A 26290-nucleotide genomic window follows, 5' to 3' on the forward strand; every position below is an offset into this window, starting at 1 on the left:
TGCTATCATGTGGCTGAATTTTGGACATCGGTTGTGAAATACTGTCCAAGTCACTGACGAGTACTTTTCTGCAGAGCAATCTTTTAATTCAGTTCTTTTATCTTCAACACAACTCAGTTTGCATTTACAGATGCATTTCATATACGTTCAATCCTTACCATAAAGAGAAGGACCCATATAACCACTTCAAGAAAATGCAGTTTAGCATAATCTCGATTTTTGGAACTCATCACTATCCAAACTCTCTGTCACTACCCCACCTCACTAACTGCTGGTTTATTTGTAAGTAAGGGACCGGTAGCTGCTTAATGATAAACGCATCAGAACCTCAGCAAACCTCTGTCATTTATCAGATGATGCCAGGTCTCCTGAATTTTTCAAACTCAGCAGACAAAAGAAATGAAAAATCTGTTCTGTTTAAGACATGTAAATTACCAGTTCTGCCAATATTACAAAAGCAAGAATATTTGACAAATGTGACCTTTTACCCATGAATGCTGTTGGAGCATTGCTATGCATTTTTTTTCTCCCTAAAGTCACTGATGTTTTTTAATACATGTTATGAACTGCACATAAAATGACTACCAGCATAGCTTGTTTAAATATTAAATCTGAGAGCTTGCTGGCACAAGAACTCATCGTTTTCTCTGTACGACTGCAGTGTTCTGAGGTTAAGTAAGGTTGAATCTCATTACACTGGCCAGAAGTAAAGAGTTGGATCTATTTCAGCCATCAGGCACCCATGATTTGCCACCCTAAATAGTAACACGAAAAAAAAAATTATTACAGTGTCTGCAGTTGCTTTATTTGGTTATTTAATGTTAGACACTTTTTTAGACTTATCTCTGTAGTATAAAGAGTTAAGAACTTTGTTTAGTTCATCTCTCCTCTCTTCTTCATTCTCCAGCAGTTAACAAAAGTATTAGACGTCAGAGGAGAAGGGGGTGGAAAACAATACACTCTAAAACCCTTTGAAAATGTTCAAGCACAGGACAACCACATAATGCAGAACAGGCAGAATCCTCTGTAAATGCTGATGAATATTTTCTGGTGCTTTAGAAAAATTTTCACTACTTTTTGTCAACATAATGCACTTTCACAACCTGCAATTGGTAAATTTATTAGGTAACTTTAGTTCAAGGGAGGAAAAAGGAGTTTGAAAATTGCCAAACTTGCTGAACAAACTAGCATGAGGTCGTGTTTCAAGAATTTTCTGACATTGCAGATCACATTAAAAGATGACCATTTCCACTGGCTGTTTTATTGCCCCAGACAACAACACAAGTCACACCATTTCTCCCAGTTGTTTACTGGATCTGGTTACTGCCCTGAGTTTCTAAATAGGAAGTCCCACTGCCGATAAATCACGACCTACTTAACTGACGTAATTATAGGCTGCATTATAGAAAGCTATTCACGAGGAATAAAGCACATCATCATTTCTATTGCTGTTTTTGTAATTCGCAGTAACTTAATTAAACTCATATTGCTGACTATTGTAGAGAGAAAAGAAATAAGAAGGAAACTGATTTTACTGTTGAGAAATAGCTTCCTTAGAACCAGCAACTCTTGAAACCTCAAATGGCTATAAGCTCTCAGCAGGTCTTGCACACTTCAACATGTAGCTATGTTTCAATTTCCTTAAACCGCAGGACGTAAGTCACAGCTCCAGTAGTGTCTGGAGTGAGACATTTTGTGCTGATAATGATGCAGAGTTTTATATCCTGCCGTTTCTGAATGTGTGGGATCCCACAGGAATTTTGCAGAATCAAGAAGATGATGACGCCCCTTCGCTTGTATGGGGTTAACACCTTCAAACACAGTAGTCTTATTGTCACTCCTGGGCTCCAATGAATGCACTTCTTTTCCTCCAGCATAACGAGAATAACTTTAACACCACCACTGCCCTCCATAACCACTTCCCTTCTTCCTCCTACCTCTAATTTTCTTTTTATTTCCTCTCACCAATCTAATGACAATTCTAGCTGATGAGGACATGATGTACCAGCTTTTCCCACGGTGATAAATGGTCTTTTTGAAGCGCACCCAAGCGCATTCCCTAGGCTATTTCCCACACCACATGGCTACCTGTACAGTCACTGAGGAACATTATCTATTTGTACAGGACACCTGGCATAAATCCTGCTACTAGAACTTTTAAACCAGTATCTGTAGCAGTGCATCTGACCTGACTTTTGTAATATTTTTCACTGTTCTATGCTGGCAAATCACTAAGTAACTCTGCTACAGAATATAAAAATTATGTCCCATCTAATTCAAGACGCTTAAGGTGTTTTTACTGTTTGTTGCATTCTTCCAAATCTCAGACAGATTGTTAAGCTGAATTCGGCAGTTTGTTTCTTCACAAAAGCACCTGATGCCTTTAAGGTCCTCCAGCCCTTTCACCTTCCTGTACTGGTTCTAACTTCCTTTCTTTGTACCTTCATCAGGCTAGAATCTAAGGAAGGAATAATTATTTGATCATTTTTGTTCACACACCAAATAACAATTTCCTGAAAAACACCAACATACGTCAATCTTGAACTACATACAATCTGTAAAACAGAATGGACTTAAAAATTGTATTGAATATGTTCAAAGACAAAACTACCTATTTGTTAATGCTTGCAGAAGGAGTTGTGAATTTCAGACTGTTTTTTCCCATTAAATATAACATTTCTATAACATCTCAGCAGCAGATGATACCAACACATTGCAAAAACGAGACAGGCAATTTATTTATCATTACTTGTGAACTTACCTGCTTTTGCATCCTGGTTGAAACGAGAGTATTTGGAAAGCTCGAGCAGGGGGAGACATTGCTCAATGGGCGTCCAGACGTACGTCTCCGGGCACAACAAGTCAGAGGGCCTGTACTGACCCTAGAAAGGAGAAAAGGAAAGAAGATTAGTAGTCATATCAATGGCACAAGGACATCCTGGCTACAAGTTTCCAGATTTTCCTATGAACAAGGAATAGTTTTAACCTAATCTAAGCAAAACGAGCCAGAAACAGCCTCAGTGTAAACACAGGCTTATCCTTTAGTAATTTCTGCATAAACTCAGGAATACAAACTTAACCTTGGTGCCTGAAAAGAAATGTAAAATTAAGATAATACATTTTACAGTGTCCAAGATGAAATTGAGAAATGTTGGCTTTGCTTACTGAAACTTTGTATTTAAAGTTATCCTCTAGAGTCCTGTTGAACCGGTGCTGACACTAGAAAACTCGGCACCTCAAAAAGCAGCTTGCTGCAAGTGTTCTTTATTCTAGTAACAGAAAAAAAACCACCTTCCTAACAGAAAAAGAACATTTCACAGTAAGCAGGATACTATTTATGCTACACTAGTGATGGAGCATTTTGTTCACTGCCCCTTAAATAGCAATGTTTTCCTTTTAATTCATAGAAATTTTTCTGGAAGAGCTTACAGATAATGATTAGTGAAATTCTACCATTGTTGTTGACTTATTAAACAGGTATTCTTTGCAGACATTCCCAGAAACTAAACAGCAATGTTTTTTTCACCTTCTGCTACACAGAAAATCACCACCTCAGCAACAATGACCTCCTCTAATCAAATCTTTGGCTGATTTAAAATAAGATTACTCGTTGTCCTATAACTTAAGTCAAAAACCTATCTTTGACCAATTACTCATTTAATCCATTCCCTCTCAACCTCCACAGCCATATGGTGGAAATATTTAATTAATTTTCAAAATGGAAATTCACTACAGATATCAACTTAAAAACAGATATACGGTCGATAGGATGCAAATGTCTGAGGATTTCAGTTATGCAGGTCTTGAAGCAACAGTTGAAAAATACTGGAGGTTATCTTAAGTCACACTGCACTTGATGCAATTAAGAGTTCTTCATTTCAATGACTTTAAATAGGTAATGAGGATGATGATCTTCATAGGAGCAGTTTGAATCTTTGCCAAGTACTAAAGAGAAGCAGATGATTTTTTTCAACACCCATGAACAAGGCAGAGCGGTCTGGAGTGCAGCTGACCGGTGTTTGAGCAGGAGCTGATACAAAGCCTGTGCCCAGTCTGGTGATAAAGCTGTGCTTTAAAATGTGGTGTCCACAAGCTCTGCAATCCTTTTATACATACGCTTACACAACAACATGTCACTTTGGAGAATCAGGAGCAGCATTTGTGAATGTTTACAGAGATTCCAGCTGCTTTTTGTTCTCTGCCTGTCCGACTCTCGACGCTATTTACAGTAAGAGAACGAACTTTTTGTCATTATCCCATCAACTTTAAATTGCCGAGTAAGAAGTATTATGTCTGATAGAAATCACAACTGCCTGTATGGGTGGGGGGGAAGCTCTATGTTGAACCCTGTCAGTTCCCTGGTGGGTCCTCACGAATGCTTGGACACTCTGTTTCATCCCTTTTCTTCAGCACAAGCTCAAGCTAACTCACCCGGAGCGACCCCTTCTCTCCAGTCACCATCCACTCCTCTGTGATCCGTTTGCTTCGAATTTCCACATGAAGTTAAAACAAAATTCCTCTGGCTCCACGCACAAGCCGAAGCCTCAAGGCATCCAAAAGTTCTCTAAACCAGAGAAGGGATCTGGCTGGCACATGCCACTTTGAGGTGTTGTGCTCCCAAAACAGAAACCCTTGAAAGGAATGGGAATGCAATGCCTACGAACACATTTAGTCACCATTACTCAGGTGAAACAAATTAAGGATAAGGGAAAGATAAGCCTTTTCAGTCAGATATTACAACATTAAACATAATTACTTGTGGATTTCCTAAATGACACCCCATCTGTGAATCCCACAGGTGCACAATCATACCTCCTTTCTATGTTTCCCACTTCTACAGCATCATTTTCTATCACAAATATGATGTGTAAAACTAACTGCATTGCAGCATGCCTGAATTGGCTGTAACAAAAAGCTTCGTTAGCACTGAGCAAAACAGGCATGGGAAAAAGGATTATCCAATCCATGAAAGTAGATTCAGTTTTTATTTGGAGATCATAATTCCCTACTGAGGATGGAAAGAGGAGTAAATAGTTCTGAGGTTTCCATTGATGCTCTTCAATATCCTTCCGCTTTTTTTTTTTTTTTTTGTACCTTATTTACTCTACTGGTTGAACCCACATCCCATGAATCATCCAGCAGAGGAAGTGGGAACCCAGACACACACAAGGGTGAATATCCCAATCAAGTGTTGGGGAAGTCTCTATATTGACATAATTAAAAAGGGAATCCACAGAAACTGCTAAATCAAATGCAATAATTTCTAAGGTTCTTGCTCCTTTTTTTTTCTTTTTTTTTTGTCCTGTAAGTGCTTATTCCAATTTTATTTTCTTCTTTGAAGATGTTAAGGCTCAACATGAAAATAAATGACCATGAATCCATCTTTTTTTTTTTTCATCCCTTTATTCTTGGACTGTGAAATATTTGAATGTGAGAGTCCAGCCAGATTATCCGTCACGTACAGGAGTACTTGTACTTCAAGAAAAAGGGACACGTTCACATTTCATTATTGACTCCAATGATTACACTGTCAACAGAAACTGACTGTAAGAGTACTATTTATATTGCATCTTATTCTTAAAACTACCAATGTGTAGCACACACCCAACAGAAACCGACACTGGAAAGGGGATGACCAATTGCAGAGCTATTTATCACAGTAGAAGAACTTCATAAGATTTGCAAAACTATTTTTGAAAATCATTACTTCAGATTGAATTAGCATGCATTTCAGAAGTAGTTCAGTCCACAGTAAAAACCCACAATTGAAAACATTTTGCGTTTATCTCACAATATAAAATCCCTTGCACAGTAGCACTGTTTATATTGCCCAGATCATCTTGGGAATTCTTATCTACAAGATTTTCAACAGAAAGGATCGTCTTACAGGCCATCCCTAAGCACTTCTCTCGTGGTTCAGCTTCTTAAATCCACTACAAGCTGCTGATGAAATGCACTCTGCCAATATACAACTCTACATTTTTTCCCATTCACCTATTCTTTGTAGAGAAATATCCAACAAGATGGACAACGTACTATTTTTAAGTGTTTCTGGAAATAAAATACACTTGCCTAAAATTTCACCGTTTTTGATGCTGTTTAAAATTCTCATGGATATCCAAAAACAGCCCCTACAGAGCACACCAGGCATTTGTGAAATAGCCAAAAACCCTCCCTCTGACAGCGGTGAATAGAAAATACTCAGGGAAGAACAAAACAGTAATACAAGCTTATAGTATTACTTTGCCAATACTCTCTTGACCTCCAACAATATGTGAAACAGATACTTTCATAACCAGGTAACTTCAGTAACAATGCATTTTGCCAGGCATTTAACAACCCTGAATTGCTGCTATTTACTTCCACCTGCAAGCTGCAGTTCCCCTTGATGATGATCACCACCACTGTGGCACGAATAAGTGAAAAGCATTGCCTTATCAACATGCCACGCATGATTTTACAGATGTACAGGTCAGTAGGGACCTAAATTCATTACTCATTCCTCTGACATATGCTGCTCCATACATTTAGTCACCTAGTTATTTTGACCTCTTTCTAATTTTGCCCTGTCTCGTTTGAAACATGGGAAAAAGGCCACAAAGGGATAACACCCAGGTCACATTGCTCAAGAAGCAGGAGAGCACAAGGTAAAATAAAGGTGTAAAGAAAAACAACAGAGAAAAATGCATCTTTATAAGGATCAATCAAATGGTTTCATTAAAAAAGCATACTAAAAAGTAGTATGGTTAAGGAAATCCTGAGTATGTGGTTTCTTCTACCAAGTCAACTCATTGCAATATATATATATATATATATATATATATATATGACAGGCTATTTAATAAAAACAGCTCTAAAACTATTTTCACTGATATTTGCAGCACTCTTATGAAAGAAGAAAACTTTAGGTGCTTTCCCTCATACTACTAGATATGCTCCATTTTAATTCAAAACTTCTGGAAATAAATTTTACAGCACAGCTGCCAAGTCTAAATTAATACTTCACACCATGATATTTTTTGTTTTACAGTTTCCAAATCAAAATCTTCTTCTGAACTTTTGTCCCACAGGAAGGGCAAAGGTTTTAATGAGACTTAAGTCTGGAGATTACTTTTTAAATATTTTGTAAAATCTGAGGGATTTGGTAAGCATTTGAGATGAAAAACATCAGCAGAGTTTGTTTTTGTAGTCTGAGTAAAACTTAAAATGTAAAACTACCAAGAAAGAGAATAGTCTCAAAAACAAAAAAAGGTCAAGCACCAGTAGCATTGAAAAAACAAGAAGGGAAGGTTAAACACACATTTAATTCTTTTATCAAGTGCAGTTTACATCTGTATTCTATTTTTTCCACAATAAACCCATTGATCTTTTATTAAAAGTAAATTAAGACTGCCTTCATCTCAATTTCCAGTCAGCTGCTGAAAAAGAAGCTCTCAGACTACATAAACAAAATAATTCCAAATTATCAACAGCAATCCGTTAGAGCTGTGCAGCACAACATGAGAAAGGGTGAGTTGGGCTGCAGGTTTATTAAATTCGGTCTTTTTGCTGAAAGACAACCCCGCCGGAATCCCATCAGCAAAGCACGACAGCAGACCCTTGCTCCCTGATTTCATTGCACAAACAGAACTGGACTTTCTCGATCCCCAGGAGAGCACTTTGTGAGTAACTCTAACCTCTGTGTTTTCACAGGCTGTGTCTGGGCTGTGCTGGAGCCAGCAGGGATGAAGAGCTGGACATCTGAAGCCAGTTGTGCTTCCAGCCCTCAGCAGTCACTCCTGGGCATCCCATGTGTGTAAAGGTAGGAATGAAAGACTTACGAAGAAAACAAACCAAAAACAAACAAACAAAAAAAAAAGAGCAACCTGCACAGCTTTCTCCAACCTCATAGTCACCACTCTGTTCTTTAGCATGCATCAAAAAGGAGTTAAATCAGCAAATGTATAGTTTGTGGATAACTCTATGGATAAGTAACAATTTGGATTTAACCAAAATGAAATCTACGATTGCACGTGCAAACGCTTCCCTGACACTCCAGTAACAGAATCAGATGAGCTGATTTGATCCAAACTGCAAGCTTTGAAATAATTATGCAATCAGAACTTTTAGGACCCAAGTGTTACGCTCCTGGGAGCTTAGCCACCTTTGAGGATTACAGTGCATTATTCTTTGATAAGCAAAGGACGTCATTCATAATAACCAAAATTGATTTTGTAGCCTATAAAACTTACACTAATTCTAGGATGAAGTGTAAGGGAATTATTCTTTCCTGTTCAAAAAGATGTGCTGATTCTCATTCTTCTACTGACATGCTTCCTAACGCATCTCTTACACAGAAACCCATAGAGGAAATGCTCACCTTCTACATTGTTTGGCTTCCTGTAGCTGAAATGTAAACATTTCAAGTTGTATTTCAAATAGAAATTCAAACCAACAATTACTTAGATTAGTTAATTTGCTATGACATCACCTTTTTTTTTTTCTTTTCCTTATTTCGATGTTAAATACGACCCAGCTGTCTTTAAACTGACTGACCAAAGCAATGGTATCATTGCCAACTTTCAGCTCTTTTCTGTTTATTTCCCAGTTTAACACAAAGCATTAGCAAAAAATAACTAATGATAAACTGTTTCCAAACAGAAAATAGCTATGGTTCCTACAGCTAGTAAAAAACAAATCATTTCTTACAAATATTGATAGCCTATTCACACTTAACTGTTCTTCACTCATTTATATAAACATTTTCCATGTTTCAAGAGGTTTTCATGATGTCCCTTGAGTAAATAAAATATATGAGGAAGGTAAGTGCAAAACAGATTAAGATAAAGGACCAAAAGAGAGCTCAGATTCATACAGCTATCAAGCTGGGTTTTGGCCTTTAATTGTCTGCGTCCTTCTAATACACCACAAAAATTGAATGAAATTAAAATTATCTTACATTTCACTCAGACTTAAGGTAAACCTCCAAATTGTATTTGCCTAAGGTGGTCTGCACAGCACAACTAAAGGAGTACTTTTATTCCCCTGTTCAAGTTAGTTTCAGAAAATATTGTAATTTCTTTGCTTTCCTAAAACGTTATTTCTAGGAATCTTGCAAATTGGATTTTCTTATCTTCGTAACTCAGCATACACTCTAAATAGCTGCTTTTGTGTTGTCCTCTGTCACAAAAATAACCTGAAACATTTAACACTCCCTAGGTTGCTTTTGATACTGGCAAATAGCCAGAAGGTCTCTGAAGAGGGTCATGGACTGATAGAGAAACGACTGCTTTCCGTTGAGGAAAAAGGGGAAGATTTGGGACAGATTTCTTTTCCCCTTCAGTCGCTGACTCTATCCAGCTCTTCTGACTTCTTTTATATGCTGGTGCTATCCTTCCCTCCACCTGCTGTGTACAAGAAGCTGAGGGAGCTGTGGATGTCTTTGTGACAAGGCCCAAGCCGTGAACCGCTGCACATCGACACACAAAGGCGATAGCAGGCCAGCCTGAGAAGCTAGTGAAGTGCTGCATTAGATAGCGTGTATCTACGGCCATACTCAAATATTAAACAGATCCCATTAGCCTCTCCAACACCACCATATTAATCAATGAGACAGAAGCCAGAATTAATAGCAATCGGTGTGCTCAGGAGGCCTGGGCCTGTGGTGCGGCCCTCCATAGCCAGCATCTGGGCCGCTCTATCTGAAATAAGGCCCTTATATTGGAGCAACTACATTAAAATGGCGAACTTCACTATATCTGAAACAAAGCCGGTGATTAGGCTTGCACAACCTGTGTGTTGAGAAATTACATGACTAAAAACTATACTTTTAGCATCTCCCAATCACATATTTAAATGCATACATGTAAAAAGATAAGTTACAGATACGTTGTCAGTCTTTTATTGCTCATGTTCTTTGAATTTTGAGATTTACTCAGGCCAATGGCTACCTAGTGCCCAAGAATATTCCTGAACTTGGACACAAACCATTAAATTTCTGTGCCTAGTCCTACCCCATACCTGTTCTATTTTTCTTGCTAAGACAGACAGATGGATGCATGCATACACAAAAACAAACAAGTTTAACATTTATAGTTCTTAGGTTTCAGCTTAATCTAAGCAACGAATGCTACCAGACTGAATTTGTGTGAGTTTCTAGCTGCTACAATAGAAGCATTGGGAAAGTCTCTTTTATGATTTTTCTAGTAGGTTTGAGCTGGGAGGATTATATACGCAATTCAACTTTGCCCTTTCACTTCGGAGATGTCAAGTGATAACTATAAATCATAGCACGAAATATGTGAGCTATGGTATAATGCTGCTCAAACAATGCATATTTTTATGGTGTTTCACACTGTTCAGAGACAATTGTGCACGAGAGTGTAAAATGGTCCCTTTAAGACCAATAAATAGCACTATTCAGTCTACATCTGCTATTGAACCTGGGCTCCAGACCTTTTTGATGACAGAAACAGCAAGTTTGTTAATTCTGAACTGACCTACATTGTACGAATGTTTATCCAAACCTGAAATAATAATATCTAAGTGACAGACAAGTATGAAGAAAACTTGAAACTGAGGACTAAAGGGAAATATCCCAAGTAGATAGCTAAGCAAATTAAGTTACAAAAAATTGGCGTCAAATTTTGAGTTTTTCTTCTTTTTCTTGCTTTCCAGGTGCTTGCATACAAAGGCTCTATCTGCTAATCCATGCTGTACAGAACAGCATTTTATTAAAATAAGCTATTGAATCTACGTATAGCTTTCAATATTGCTACGCAAACTCTGTGTTTGGCATACAAAAATAGGCGATGTTGAAAGGGGTGGTACTTAAAGGAAAACCACACTGTACACTCCTGCCTGGAACTCTGCAGCCTGACACCAAGAGTATTAAAACATGGCATATCTTCAAATATTGCCATTTTCTCTCTCTTGTTTACTAATAAATTCCAAATTTAAAAGTATAAACCAGTTAGCATTATTTACTGGAAATTGCTATTAAAAACCCACTTGGGAACAAGTTCAAGACAGTATTACATGGACACAGTTGTGAAGCTGGATGTTAGTACCTGCCTTGCTTATAGAGAAATTACTGCAGAATCCTAACGAAAGTAGCATGGTTAAAGACAAAGAGGGAAAAGCAATACAAAAGAAGGGCTAAGCTTGTAAATTTAATGAATATTAGCTTTTCTGAATTTTACCCAACTTTTTCAACACATCAAAAAATATCGAGTATAGTAGAGTGAAAAAAAAAAATCTAAGTGCTTTTTGTCTTTTTACTTCAAAAACCAAAGGTCTTGGGGAATAAAAATCATGATTACTGGAATGGAACTTGTTTACTTTAAATCTGCTGCAGGAATTCTTAAGGAGAGCCTAGCATTAAAGTTGGAACGAGAGATTAAGAAAAGCTATGACAAAAAGATAAAACCCGAATAGGGGCCTCAGGAGGAATGCTTCATTAGAGACACACCAACTATGTTGACTTAAGTCTATCGCTAGAGGAGTTTATTTTGGCAGCTGTGAGAGATAAAAAAGTGAAATAATCAAAGGCAAAACACACAACCTAATGTATCATATACATGCTTTCACAACCTAATGTATCATATGCATGCTTTACACAGACATAAACAGCATGCATACACGAAATTGTCACGTTGATATGAAATAGCTTTAAATATTCATTAATACCTCACTAGCTGAAGTCATATCTAGGAGTAAAGCATTTATCTATGCAGCTTCCAGACACACTCCAGAAGAAAGCTAAATTAATGCCCTGTCAAAGAGTCTTCTCTTCTCTAGTTATCAAAGTAAAAATACTACAGATCATGCTCATTTAATAGAAAAATACAAATATCCAAACCTAGAGTTAAATTATTAAATGGATAGAATTTAAACTGAACATGTTTTAAAATATTTTCCTGAAAAATATATATTCACCAGTACAACACAAGTGGATGTGAGGGCAGCGTGTGTGTCTGCATCTATCTATCTATCTATATTTAACTACTGGCTGTGATTATGATCTACCAAAAAGTAAAACTACACAAATTACCTTTTGAATCTTTTGTGATGTTTACACAAGCAGGGACCAAACCCACAATCCTTACTCACGTAATTCACTTCAACGCAATTATTTTTCACCTTTTAAAGCAATAAAGACGCTTAACGATTCTAAAGGGCTAAACAAGAGAAAAGTGTGTATATTATAGAGCAAGATACAGTATTTAATTTTGAGGTACCTATAAAGTCTCCAGTTTCCCCAGTTTATGCATGCACAACATGCACATTGCTCTTTCAGCTTAACCCAAGTTCAGCGCATCTGCTCCTAGATAAACTTATTTGCTGCTGGGGTGCAGAGGAGCTTGTTTTTTTTTTTCCTCTCCATGAATTTCTCTGAATTTAAGCCTTTTGACAATTCTTTGCCCATCTGTCTATCTTCAAATCCAACTCCCCATTACAGCTGTTGTGTTCTGTGGTTACCTCCAAGACCCTGTGCTGTTTCCCCTGGCAAGCACCAATGCTCATCAGCATCCAAACCTTCCCCATCTTTCCTAACACCTCTCCAAACACTCTCCTCCAACAGTTGTCTGTGAAGCTTTCCCACACTCTCTCTTCTACCAGCTCCCAAACTCAACCCTTCATCCCCACTCAACCACCCCAAAGCCCCAAGCCTCTCCAAGGTCTTGCTGCTCTGTACAGGATCTACCTGTGTAGCACTGTCTGCTCCCATCATAGCCTCATCTTTGTCTTTTATCACTGGCCAAGCTCACATCACCACTGGGAATTGTGCCTCTGTATGAGACTTTCCCAAAGTCCTGCTTCTGCCTATAATGGGGTTTCCAAAAACCCAGCCAGAGACACACAGGACTTGCCAAAAATCTCTCCAGACAAGACTCTGAGGGCAAGAAAACAAGACGTGCCCAGGAAAGTCTGGGGCTGATGGTAGCCTTGTACTGAGTACATAATTTCATATTTCACCCTCGTGCCCAGCTATTGACTCACCCCGTGGAATATTTGAAGACATAATAAATTACTGGACTAATTGACAGTTCTTCAAATTACGAAACACTGATGTTCATGAGTTGAAATACAGTCCCAATTAAGAATTCAGATGCGAGATGTTTGCTTTAGATTAAGCTATGCTATGAACGTTACACGAAGCAGGATCTTTAAAAACATTTATACTGCTTATGCAATTAAATCATGTTGAAAAACAACGTCACTTTAAAAATGGCCACACTGGCTTTTTAAATTTCTTCTTGCTTACATACATCTAAGGACAAGGAATAATACTCTGAACTGATATTCCGGAACTGTAAAGGATTTTTTTCCCTTTTAGGCTTTCTATCAATATATTGTACACTTGGCATGTTTTTGAGAAATCGGCAATAGAAAGAATAACCTACAAAGAGCCCAATAATTAACCTTTAACCGTTTAACACTGAAACATCCACAATATCCAGTAAATTTGCTTTCCTAAATATTCAAATAATATCTACATTTCAACACTTCTAAAAAATCTCAAATGCATACATATATCACAAATGTTGGTTATTTTCAGCAAGATCATTCAGATAACGAGTAATCTCAGAAACAGACACATCTGGTTAGGCATTACGTACCACTGAGCAGATATTTCAATAGTTTTATCCCACTCTTCCAACTGAAAAATTCTGGTAGCACTTCACGTGACTGGCCCTGGCAGCTGAATTCTGGTTTTGAATATAATGGCTTTTTATCTCAATTTTGTGTATGGAAATGAAGCATTTTAGTCTGGACCTTTGGTAACTCTGTAATACATTTTAGCCAAGCTGACTGCAGGACACCACACATTGATTACAGATAAAACCTACAGGAGTCTGGGCAACTGGGAGCAGGAGGAGAACTGAGGGACAGGCACTGTGTGCCAAAGTGCAGAACTTGGTCCACAAAAAGAGATGTGTACATTGAAGTCTGAGAAGCTGCATAACTGAAACAAGTTTAACAAGTAATAGTTGTACAAATAGATGTTAGAAATAATCGTACAACAGTAAGAGTGAAAGGAGGGAAGTTGTAGGACAACGAAGAGAAAACAGCACAGGAAAGCTTATTAGTAAAAAATAAAAAAAAATTAATTTCTGTGGGATCACTTATGACATTCAAACTAATGCACTCTTAACACACACAAAAAGATACTATTCAGCCTAAAATTTTGAAGGAGAAAAAATTAGGCAATAATAAACCTCAGTGTTTAAGTACCCACATCTCACTAACAGGAATGAAAGCAACACACCACTGTCAGAAAGTCCAAATCTGCCTCTCTCCTACATCTGCAGACAAAAAAAATTGAAAAGGCTCACTTTGCCACAGTATTTCAAGCATGTGTTAGAAGTAAATACAGAAAAAAAGTATCTGTGCAAAAAATCTGGTCCATCAAAGTAGTGCACTCTAAAGGAACTTTCTTCTACTGCCCATAAAAATGTTTATTTTCACTGTAAATTTTCATTCCTGAAATAAGCATTCTAATTTTAGGTCAGCTTTGTTAGCTAAGTGGTCGTTAAACAAGCCTTCTTTGTTTGCTGGGAGAGGAGAACTTGTACACAGCGTCCCTCTATGTGCTCCCCAAGGAGCCGGTCCGTGCGAGACCATCATCCTTCGCCTCATGCCCACCTCAGCAGGAGGAGCTTGCAAGCCAGGCATCTGAACTGCTGCCACTCCTGGTAACAGTGGAGTAATCTCAATAAGACAAAAATCTGCACTGCAAAAAGACCACGCGTGCTGTCACCGTGGCAAAGCGGTCCCCCAGGTGAAAAGATATAAAGCAGCCAGGCACCACACCTCCCCGACAGCGCACGAACACACCTGCTATCACAGCCAAAAACTCCAGCCCTGCAGAAAGCCGAATGCGAACTGACATGACTGTCCATAAAATCTGCTGCTCATCTGCTCAACCTTAAGACTTGAAAGTGAAAAAGAGGCTTTAGTTCTGCTAGCTGCCAGAAGAAACGCTAAACCAAGATTCACAGTTTCTGGGCTTCAGCACATTTGTGCCTCTTGGGAACTGCGCTAAACATAAGAAAGCGGGAGAGGAATCCAAATACAAGAACACTAAACAAATGCAGGAATAACACAGAAGATATGTCCAGATAGATAGATGTATTGGATTTTTGTCAAGCTGCTTTGCAGGGAATAATAACTGCCTGAACACATACACTATTACAAATAAGAGAATCCTTTCAACATACTCTTTTTCACGATGACTTGCTTTTAAATTCCTCACGTTAAATTATATCTCTTTTATTGTATTTACACAAAATATTAAATTTCTATTATTGGAATTCTTCTCAAGTAAGTCCGTGTTTATTAAATATACAAAATCAAACAAAACAAAATTACACTAGCAATTCTATTGCAGTCATTCTAGATGCAGATTTTGCATCTATTAACTATGTAAATGCACATGTCTGTGCCAGTGGCTCAGTAAAACCGCTCATGTTCAATGCTATTCTCATACTTGGTGAGAACAGATTCACTATTATGCTTTAAGGGTAATAACTCAGATTAAAAGGTACACAAATGTCCACTTGCATGTTTAGGAAAACATACTGCTTAACATTAATGTATCCCCAAAGTATTTGAGCTGAAATATCAACACTTCAGTTTTCTTTTAATGCCAGATGTTTGGAAACTGTTTTCTTTACAACTAAGTTAGTATAAAAAAATAAGTTTGAAGGTTGGAATCAGTAACTACACCATATGCTACCTACGTCCCGATCACACCAAAATCTGGTAATTTAAGGGTGTATTAAATGTACGTTTAAATATTAAATTAAGGGTATATTAGAAGTAGAATTGTATTTCAAAAAATAAGCACTTTGTTGACATTCAGTTTATAATTCCTACTTTTCAGATTTAAAATAATAAAACGAGTCAAATTGCCCAGGCAATCACCTTGTTCTATTTTAAAATTCAATAATGCTTCACAATGTATTCAAGTTCACGAGCATCTTGAAACACAGATGCAGATTTATGCACTTCCATGCATTGTTAACACACTTCTAAACTAGATTCCAAACCAGAGCAAAGCGTAATAAATACCTGAATGTTTATTATCATCTGCCAATAAGTCTTGATACGGTAGCTTAATCCAGATTTACATATCTCAAGGAAAGTATCCAAAATGATTCTAAAACACTTATCTGCCCCCTATTTAGCCCTGGTGGCTCCTAAAGCTGTTTTAGCTCACAGCAGGCCTAATGAGGCCAACACGCTGATGAGGACGGGCCTGGATGTCCTCCAGCTGCCCCCAGAGGGAAGCTTTCTGTTGGTGTTGCACTGTCCAGGAGCCAGGCACCAAGAATTTGGCCCTGAACCTCAAAAGAGTTCATAAATCTCAGGAAGAGAACAATATCTGGAGTTTTAAGAGACTCTGAGGAGAAGGCTCATGCTCATTTGTGTTTGTAGTTGTGCTAAGGACGTGCAATCACCACAGAGACCGAGGATTAAAGAAGGCCCACCTTACACAGAACTCAGCTCATCGCCTACTAAAGGCTTTATATACTTCTGTGGCAGTTTGCAACTTTCCAAAATTAACTGGTATGAGACCGAGGAGTATTACCGCCTTTTCTCTTGGATCATCACACTATCAACTTCCCACATCATTTATAGTTTCATCAGGAGGTGGGGCGGTTGATATGGGCATTTTGTGACCACCCATTCAGTCATCAATGTGATGAAGACAACATTTAAGATACAGAATTTCTTTATCAACACTTATTGATATAATTTCACCCACTTAAAAGCATTTGTGCTGATAAATCCATTAAAGCTTCATCAGCAGCAAACAGTGAAACATAAATTGTTTTCTTTCTCAGAATTTTATCTTCTAAAATAAAGCTTCTGTCAGGATTTACAAAACAAGCTCTATCAAAACCACACAATAATGTATGAAAAACACATATAAAAATCCCCCTTGCAATAATTTAAGCTGCACAGATGCTGAGCTTTGGGATCTTTTCTCCGTGCCACATCTAAGTCAGCAGGAGTTGTGGTGCAGCAGCCACAAAGCTTCTCCCCGTGGACATCCCCACTTGATCTCACTGCACAGCATCCTCCAATTGCCCAAACTCAAGAGACAGGGGCCAAAATTTGGAATTGGCTCCCTGGCAAGACAGTCAGTGCTGCAGCATTTTAAGAATAAATTCTTATTTCAGAAAAATTTATTCTCAGAAAGAGCGGTCGGGTATTGGAACAGATTGCCTTGAGAAGTGGTGGAGTCACCCTCCCTGGGGGTGTTTAAGGAAAGGGTGGATGTGGTACTCAGGGACGTGGTTTATTGGGCAATATTGGTGGTAGGTGGACGGTTGGACCAGATCATCTTGGAGGTCTTTTCCAACTTTAGTGAATCTGTAAGTTTGTGATTGTATTCAGTATCCTTCACTGTCACTGTAAGATATAAATGGAAGATGGAAAGAGTAGCAAGTCTTCCCACAACCGACTGTAACACAGAAATGTCTGCCAATCTCTCTGTTCCACCCCGAATGGAAAATATTAAGAACAATTAGTAACAAGCCACACAATGCCAACCAGTAAAGAGTAAAATGGAAAGAATGCACGAGAAAAAAAAAATCATAAATCATGGATAAACTTTACTGAACATATTAGCACTAGAGTAGCCCTGTGGGACACCAGCCTTAGTATCTTAAATAAGTAAAACTGATAGATCAGTGGAAAAAACTCATCTTGTCTTCTATCTATCCATAAAACAATAGTGCATTTGTATTGGGATGAAATGAAGAATTTGGTTCCCTTGTACTTTTGTTCCATGAACCCATTCTTCTTCAAGTAGTTAATAATGAAACCATTTTCATCCCCCTCTTTTTGTGTCATTCTATCTGTTTTATTCATGAAAACATTTTCAAATTAACATTTTTATTCAGAGTAAGAAAGGCGAGGGAAGCAAACAGTGTAATATTTTATTAGAAAGATGAAATCTCAGATTTATATTAACACATAACACAGCAAATAACCACTCTCAAGAGCTTTCAGTACTGAAACAAGTTCAATCAGTTCAGTTACTCAGCTGAAAACAACTAAAAGTTTTTGGTGGTGGTTAATTCTCTCACATGACAAACTGAAACCTCATGGCAGTGTCTGGAAACAGCAAGGGTTTTTTGGTTTGTTGTGGTCATCTTACACTCAAAAGACAACAGTTCATCAAGCTCACATATCCTTCTGGGCCTCCTCAGTAGGGTAACCCTTGAAAGCCTTAGGGAACCGATTTTATTAGATTAAGCAAAACCTTTAAAGAAGCTGTAACAAAAATATTTAGCTTCTCCATTGACCCTTCTGCTTGAGGCCCAGCTCTGCACAATCTCTTGAAGCTCCAGTGTCCTCATGATGGTTTTAGTGAAAACACAGCATCATCCAAGAGCCTGCCAGGCTCCATAAACTTAAGACTGGAATGTGGAGCAAATGTGGTGCCTCTAGTATCAATTAAAGGGAGTATGTAGCTTAAAAACATCTATACCTCTGAATAACGTTAGTGGCTACCACAAGATAACATGAAGTAATCTCTTCTCCTACTGGTGTTGTGAAAACACTATTAATTACTATCATCTGCAACCCAGTAGTAAAGTGTATTTACTCTGGGCTTTGACTGTTCTTAATTTGTTCCTTTCTTTGAACAGCCACTTCCAGCATTTGCTCCAATAAGCATGATAAAACCTGTCTTGAAAATTTCAATAGGCACTGTAGGCAACTGCCATAAAACCGTCTATCTTTTGTCACCTCATTTAATGCAATATTCTCTCCCGAAAAGAAGAAAAAAGGAACTTTAAATAGATACCTAGCTAAAGCAGGGTGAGCAGAAGAGGGCCACAGGAGCATATACATGCAGTGCTCTCATATTCAGCTACAAACATTAGCACTAAAAATAACTCTGCCAAATCCCAGTTTAGACCATCCTGAAAACTTTGTACTCATACAATTCCCATTTTTTCTCCTCTGCACCTTTTCTCCTTGCCTCCAGAGTCTAATATCTTCTTCCATACAATGAAGTTAACAATTCTTGTTATATAAATAACCTATAGAAGCTGTCCTCAGCATTGGAAGGCCTAATTTTAGATATCATTCTTTATAACAGAAATGGATCAGCTGAAGAAAATACAGCATAAAGAATGGCAAAAGGTTTAAAAAATGTGACTTGGAGAAAACATTAAAAGGAATTGATTTTTTTTTTTTTTTTGGTTTCTTTGGTTGGTTTGCTTGTTCCAGCAAAAATAAGCGCAAAAAGAGACTTGATGGAAGCCATCAGGTTTAGAAAGTACAGTGTTGGGGAAAAAAAGAAAACAAATAATATTGTTTAGTAAGAAAGGTTTAGGACAGACATTAAGAAAGCAGTTCAATGGGAAGACCAATAAAGCACAAGGATATAACTGCCAACACATGGAGACAACTACAAGTTTGTCGAAGGAGACCTTTGGCAGATGTATGTCCAACGGGTTGGAAGTCAACATAAATACAATTGAACCCATCTTGGATTAAGGGGATGGACTACAAAATCCCTCATAGGCCTTGACAAGTCTATTTTTCTGCATCTTCATGGTTCCAAAGGATTCCCTTCTACAGGAATTTGGGACTCTTGTTCCTACCAGGCTACAGTGATGTACAAGCACCCAGCAATCTTTGTCATAAAACACAGAAAACTCTTTACAAACTGGCCTGACGGAAGCATTGTGTTTAATATCAGGATCAGGGATAAGTAACAGAACCTCATTAATATACTTGTACTTGGAAACTCAGTACAGTGAGCAGCTAAACAAACTCAGACAAAGAAAATAATCATTCAGAATAATGAATTGTCATCTAGATTAAATGTAACACTTCAGAGAAATGTACTGTGATACCTCTGTAAAATTAATGAGGTCTTAGTAAAACCAGACCTCATTAAAGTATCTACCATTAAATCTTTCCTGGAAAATTGGAGAAAAAACGTCTCTATAGATTAACTGACTTGCCAGCCAGCTCCTACTGTAAGGACCACAATGTGAAATATGGCAGGGCCAGGAAAAGCAAGGAGTTCCTGGCTTTCAGACCAAATAAATTCCACTTGACAATATTGCCTAATTAAAGCTAATATAATCAGTGAAATAGTAAAAATAAGAAAGGATACCGTAAGAGCAATCAAATGACAGCTCCAATATTTGAGGTGTAACCAGTTTCAATAGACCTAGTGCACAGACAAAACTGACCTGTGTTTCAATGACTTTAGTGACAGATTTAAAAGGCTGGTTTTTCTCCAGGACACATGAACTTTGATATTTTGCCCAACACTTGAAAACTAGCATGCCTATGATCAACCTCACACAAAGACTATGTTTGTGTGGAAAAGCAATGACCACAGAAATATTTCACTTTTTGCATCATGGTGTTGTGAGATGCCTGTCTCTGCATATTCAAATTCACTCGTTTTTGGAAATAGCCAAACACACAGACAGACAAAATTCAGAGTAAGGTTAACTAGCAATTGTAGGCCATCCAAAAATAATTAAATCAATAAAAATGAAATAAAGCTGACAAAGCATCACTATATTAATTCATTTGTTGTTAGAAACTTTAAAAAATGCATTTACTTATAATGCAACTTACACTTACTAGCAATGACCAGTGAATTTATAGAACTGCAAATGGCAAATTCTGAAACATGAGCCATGACCTCATTCCTTGGATGAGGGAGAAAAATTAATAAAGTGAATTGAGAAGTAGATCATTCCACCCCTCTCCCCCAAACCAAACAAAACCCACACGTCTTTTGTCTATATATTTCACAGTTTATGGTTCTCACTTTAATTGCTAATAGTTGCTATGAGTCCCCAAACAAGCCTTCAAATAAGGTTCAGTACAAGGCAGTAACAACCAGTGAATTTATGACTATGCCGAGCCATGAATTAGACATGATAAATTTCTACCAGCTATTATCATTCAGAGGATGGTTTGCGTCAGGTTTATTAACATGACCTGAAATGAATCTTTTCAGCAGCTCTTTTTGACAGATGCAGTCAAGTTACCTCTAATAACTCTGAAAACATCCTCTGGTAGAGAGTTGGCCTACAGTTCAACAAACTGTACCTCTTACTTGTGTGCTTTTATTAAACTGAGGTTAGATTTTTGTTTACTTAGGCCTCACACAAATTAACAAAATTATATTTATCAAAGAAACTGTACAGGAAAGTCATCCCAAGTTCACAAAATTCCTGCAGCAAATGAAGCCTGTAGAACATATTCCTGTTGCCGTGCATAAGTAGGTAGTTAATGCCATCTCTACTGTATTTTTATTCTTTGGAAAATCTGAATGGTGAATCCTTTTTTTCCACATAAATGTATATATGTATATCCTTATGCACAGGCACACACCCGTTCTATGTGGACCAAGGGCTCTTTGCTAATATTATAATCATTAACAGACTCAACGTTATCATCAAAATCACAAAATCAAAGTATTTTAATCACCTCATATTTGGAATTACTTAAATGACTTGGAACATTTATCTGAAGTAACCTATGTAGGAATGCATTCTCTTGTGGTTTGATTGTTTTTTGTTTGATTGGTTTTGACCAAGGAGAGGTTGGTTTTCAAAGACATTTAATATTGTAGATAATGAATGGATAGATCTAGGAGAGTGTACTCCAATTTAATAATATTTATACCTCCAGTATAGAAAAGTTACAATTTAAACATTAAAAAAAGTTTACTAAATTGGAGGAAATTTGTTGTGTAATTGGAGCCACATCAAATAAAAAGTTACAGGAGTACAAGTGAAATTTCAGCAAGGCCATATCTTGCAAGATACAACTTTAGTCTGCAAAATGACTTTCAGATCCAATTCCTTCAAAGCTTGTACAGCATACACCCCAAAATTTCTGCTTTTAGGCACATGGTGTTTTTTCCTCAAGGGACAGCATAATAATGAGAAAAAGCCTTGTTCACTTCAGAGCTCTGCCGAGACCTACATAGCAGGCATTTCATTCTGTCCTGAAAGAAGTCTACAAATAATATAGTCATAAATACACGTATGGCTTCTACCTCAGTTCTGCCTCACTTCAATCATCTTAAGCTTGAAGTAAGCAACTGAAAAGAAATCCACATTTCCAAAACTAGGAAAAAGCCAGAAGGGTGTCTTTGCTTTTTTCCCCAAAGGAGTTCTAACTGACAAAGAAAGTAAGTCTTGGTTATAAAAATTAAACTGGAAAATTAAAGTTAAGGAGAAAGATATGACTGGGATCTGCATTTGTTTCTAGCAGTAACATGGGATTCCAACTGGTTTTAGCCCTGCAAATGTTGCGTGAAACTCAGCAAAACTTCATGCACCGAAGAAAAGCCTGAATAAATTACCAGTTATGCCCGGTATAAAACACATCTAAAGAAAAAAAAAAAAAAAAAAAAAAGTAATTGTAATCATTATCTTGAACTGCTATAAAAAAAAAAAAAAAAAAAAAAAAAAACATGGAAATTGATACTCTACTTTTAAGCAATTTTATTTGCAGTGGAAATCCACTCAATAATGCCTGTTGCTATCCAAATCAGAGGAGCTGCATATTCCTGCCTTTCAGTGCTCATCATAATAACAGTTCTCACAAGCTGGTGAAAAATATCTAAAAGGAAAGGGGAGAGGGGGCCAGGAAGGCAACATACAAAGTGGCCTCAAACACTGTAATATGCTATCTGAAGGAAATAGTAAATATTTAAAAACATTTATCACCAGCACTATATCAAGAACTAGAACATTTCCTCCCATATTTTCTACCCTGTCCTACTTCCTCCTAGTTGTTTATTCCAACACACTTAGTAGCATTTACTCAGCAAGTGGTCTAAGTAGCTTGTAAGAGTCTTCCAGATGATGAAATTACAAAGAGGTAGCTTTTATGGAAGGAAACAACAGAGAAAAAGAAAATAAATCAAAAGGGGGGAATAGCAAGGTATAAACAACGCTACAGTCCCAAATACAGCAAAATATGATGTATCAGATCAAAAAAACAGATAGCCAACCTTCTAATCCAAAAACACTGGACAAACATATACATAGCAGAGAGGATCTTTTGCACTAGTTGCAACTTGAAAGCTAAAGCAACTTGATTTTCAAAAGCATTCAGCACATGTACACTGAATCATTCAACACATGCACAGTGAAAGATAAAGTCCCTTAGGAATGCCTCCCGTACAGCTGAGTCAATCATCCAAAATACTTTTGGAAGTCTTGGCCAGCCATTTCAAAAGACTTCTCAAAAATCCCTTTGGGTTTCAATGCCAAAACCCAAGTTATAATTCAGAGTGGGCTTTTTTCCCCCCTCAGCCACTAACGCAAACCATTAGGAGGAACACACAGAGTACGGTCGCTGCTCCAAAGAAATGAGCGCATGATTCCAGCTGCTGAGACTAACACGGAGTAGTATCCTGACCACTGAGGAAGTCCCGTGAAGAAATGGAGAGGAACGAGGCTAAAAATAATGTTAATAAGACAGAGATCTAGAAACCACCGGAAAAAAAATGGGATAATTTCCACCTACTTCTGCAATTCATTGTTTTCAAATTATTATTAGGGTATGTTTTAGTCTTTGTTTAAAAACAAACAAGGAAACAATAAGCAATCTTGACAAAAAAAAAAAAAAAAGAAAAAATCAAAACCACTGTTGCCAAAGCCAAAAGAAAGCCAATAAGTATGGCTTCCTAAGAGCATGCAATGGTTTTTCGACTTGGATTTAACCATGCTTTATTAATAAATAGAACCAAGCAGCACGTAGCAAACATCAACTTTTCAGAACATTTACTTGACAATTTATGATCTGTTTATGCAAGAAATCTACATTTTGGATTGATTTCAATGCATATTATTCCTATAAACCAACAACATTAATCCTGGAAAAGCCACAAGTACCAGTGCTAACAGACTTGAGCAAAGCAAGCCCAATGCTCCTAATTACACTCAGTTTATCATTTTTCCCACTGTCAAGGTAAATAGTAATACCCTGGAAAAAAGCAGGCTGGCAGCTTAAATATATATTGAATAAAAAGATCAAGCATGAAGGTATAACAACGCCAGCTTTTTTTTTTTTTTTTTTTTTTTTTCTCTTTTGTGATATTTTGCAAAGCTATTCCAGTGGCAGAACTGTAACAGCATGTGCTTGTAACCAAAAATCACAGAGGTTGGTTTTAAGACACACCGTATATTTCAGCTTACACAGCAAATCCAAGCTTTTTGAAAAGGTGAACTGAACTCCACGGCCAGGAACGGTGAAGACGTCCGGAGAACCGAGCATGAGGCAGACCATCCCAGGCCCTGCGGATGCGGAGTTGCAGGCTACTACCGTGTTTCACTGCTGCAGGAGGAGCAATGCTGAAATTCCTAAAATCAGCCAAAGAAATTGGCTGCGGAGTTCTATAAAATTCCAGGGGCACCGCTTACAACCGCAGTCAGCCTGAGGTATTTAGTTTAAGGAAGATTAATCACAGATGAATCAGCCTTTTGTTTCTTTTTGACATTTCAGAACCCTTTCTAGTATTCCATCTATCTGAAGTCTGGCCATGCCTTGATACTGAAGTAGACTGTTTGAAATAATTCCATTTACTTTGGCCTGCATACAAGTCTGGATAAAGATTTCAGTCAAAACACCTCTTCAAATCATGGAATGGTCTTCAAATGGCACACGGAGATAGCGCAGCAAGAGGAACCAAATCTGCCGCGCACTTCAAAGCAGGCTGATGTTATTTACTGACGTCGTGGAGTGGTGGCAGGGAAAGCAGATGAGTGGCCAAGCCCAGCGACAAGATGTGCTCCAATTGCAATATTCGCATCCAATTATTGACAGCGAAAAAGCCTCAAGAAAGAAAACAAAAAAAGCCACCAAACCAAAAAGACCTAACAACGACAAGACGCACCACAGAAATAAGGGAAGGCACGTAGCAAACTCCACCAGCACCCCCTTCCCAACACAAGAACGTTGAGGGGAACGTGATTTAAGGTCAGCAGGGAGCTACATGGCAAAGGCAGCAAGCACACCGACGATTTAGACCGGGAGCACAAAACCAAAATCTACTTAGCGTCAACCACTACCAGACTCAAAGTCAGTATCAAAGAAACTTAATGGAAATAACAAAAAAGAGTAGATTAGGATCTCGAAGTGCTCAGTAGCGACTGGAAAATGCAAATTTACTAGCATAGAGCCACAGAAAAAAAATTTGCAGGATGAAATGGACAGGAGCTCAGCACAAGAAAAAGAAATCCAAGATCTCTGAAGTATCCTTCTAATGTTGGTGTTCACTAAAGCTGGTTTATTTCTGAAATTCTGTAAATATGTTTGTAAACAAATGCCTTCAACTGAAAATGCATTTGCAATTACAGATACAGTACTTAAACGCATAGAGAAGCGAGCCTGAGACCAACATCGTTCTAAAATAAAATACCTTCTTGTACTCAGACTTTTATCACTGGCTCCAAAATGCATTAGGAAAGACTTTGCATCTTATGAGTGCTGGAAAATTTTCCAGACTATTTTTCCAACATAAGTTACCACATCTAACAGAGCCTGAAAAGCTTTACCACAAGGTCGTGAATTTCTACAGAGAACCATTTTAATCTTGTATTACCCTATTCTACCCTGAAAAAATGGAATAAAGCCATTGCTTCATGTTTTTCATAACATTTTTCCATATTAATATAGTTAATAGAACTACAGAAATCCTTTTGTCTAAATTTAATGTAGGTTTTATTTTACCAGCTCATAAATATTAACCCATACATGGGAACAAGTCTAAGAGCTGAGAACTGAAAAATAGTTTAAGATTACTACATATTATCTTCCCCATCTTTGGTGACTTCCCTGGTATTCCACTGTTTTAAAAATCACATTGCAATCGAATGTGAGCGGTTTGGGAACAAAAGGAAAGGGAAGGGAGGAAGGAGTCAAGAAATAAAGTTCTCTTTTAAGAACTTGTGTAATTACAGATCTGTTCCATGGGATGGATGACGCTCTTTACTCATCAGCTTGCTCTCTGATAATACCAGATTGTTCAACTCTATTCCTGACCCACAGGAACACTGCCTTGAGGGTCCTCTTCCAAGATATGCATGCTTCTCATCTTCAATGGGCAAACCATATTGTTTACACTATAAATTGTACCATCTGTACAAAGAGAATTGTGGAGATGAAAACGTGACACTGACCACCAAAAACACGCTGCCTGTGAATTCAGCCTGACTTGCTCAGCACTGGATAAACCTCTTGGCAGCTGCACCCTGTGCAAGGCAACTGGTGTAAAGCTGTGGACGTACTTGCA

General features: G+C 37.8%; 1 protein-coding gene across 4 annotated transcripts in view; it reads right to left on the bottom strand.

Annotated features, from left to right (window-relative positions):
* Positions 1-26290, bottom strand: part of ATE1 (arginyltransferase 1) — an 84950-nt gene that overhangs the window by 18462 nt on the left and 40198 nt on the right. For all 4 annotated transcript variants that reach the window (XM_084290027.1, XM_084290026.1, XM_084290025.1 and 1 more), the window contains one exon: positions 2762-2882. In XM_084290027.1, the coding sequence (XP_084146153.1) occupies positions 2762-2882 (121 nt within the window). The remainder of the gene's footprint in view (positions 1-2761; positions 2883-26290) is intronic.

This window comes from Netta rufina (assembly GCF_964035555.1).
Source record: "Netta rufina genome assembly, chromosome: 7".
NCBI classification, from domain to species: domain Eukaryota; kingdom Metazoa; phylum Chordata; class Aves; order Anseriformes; family Anatidae; genus Netta; species Netta rufina.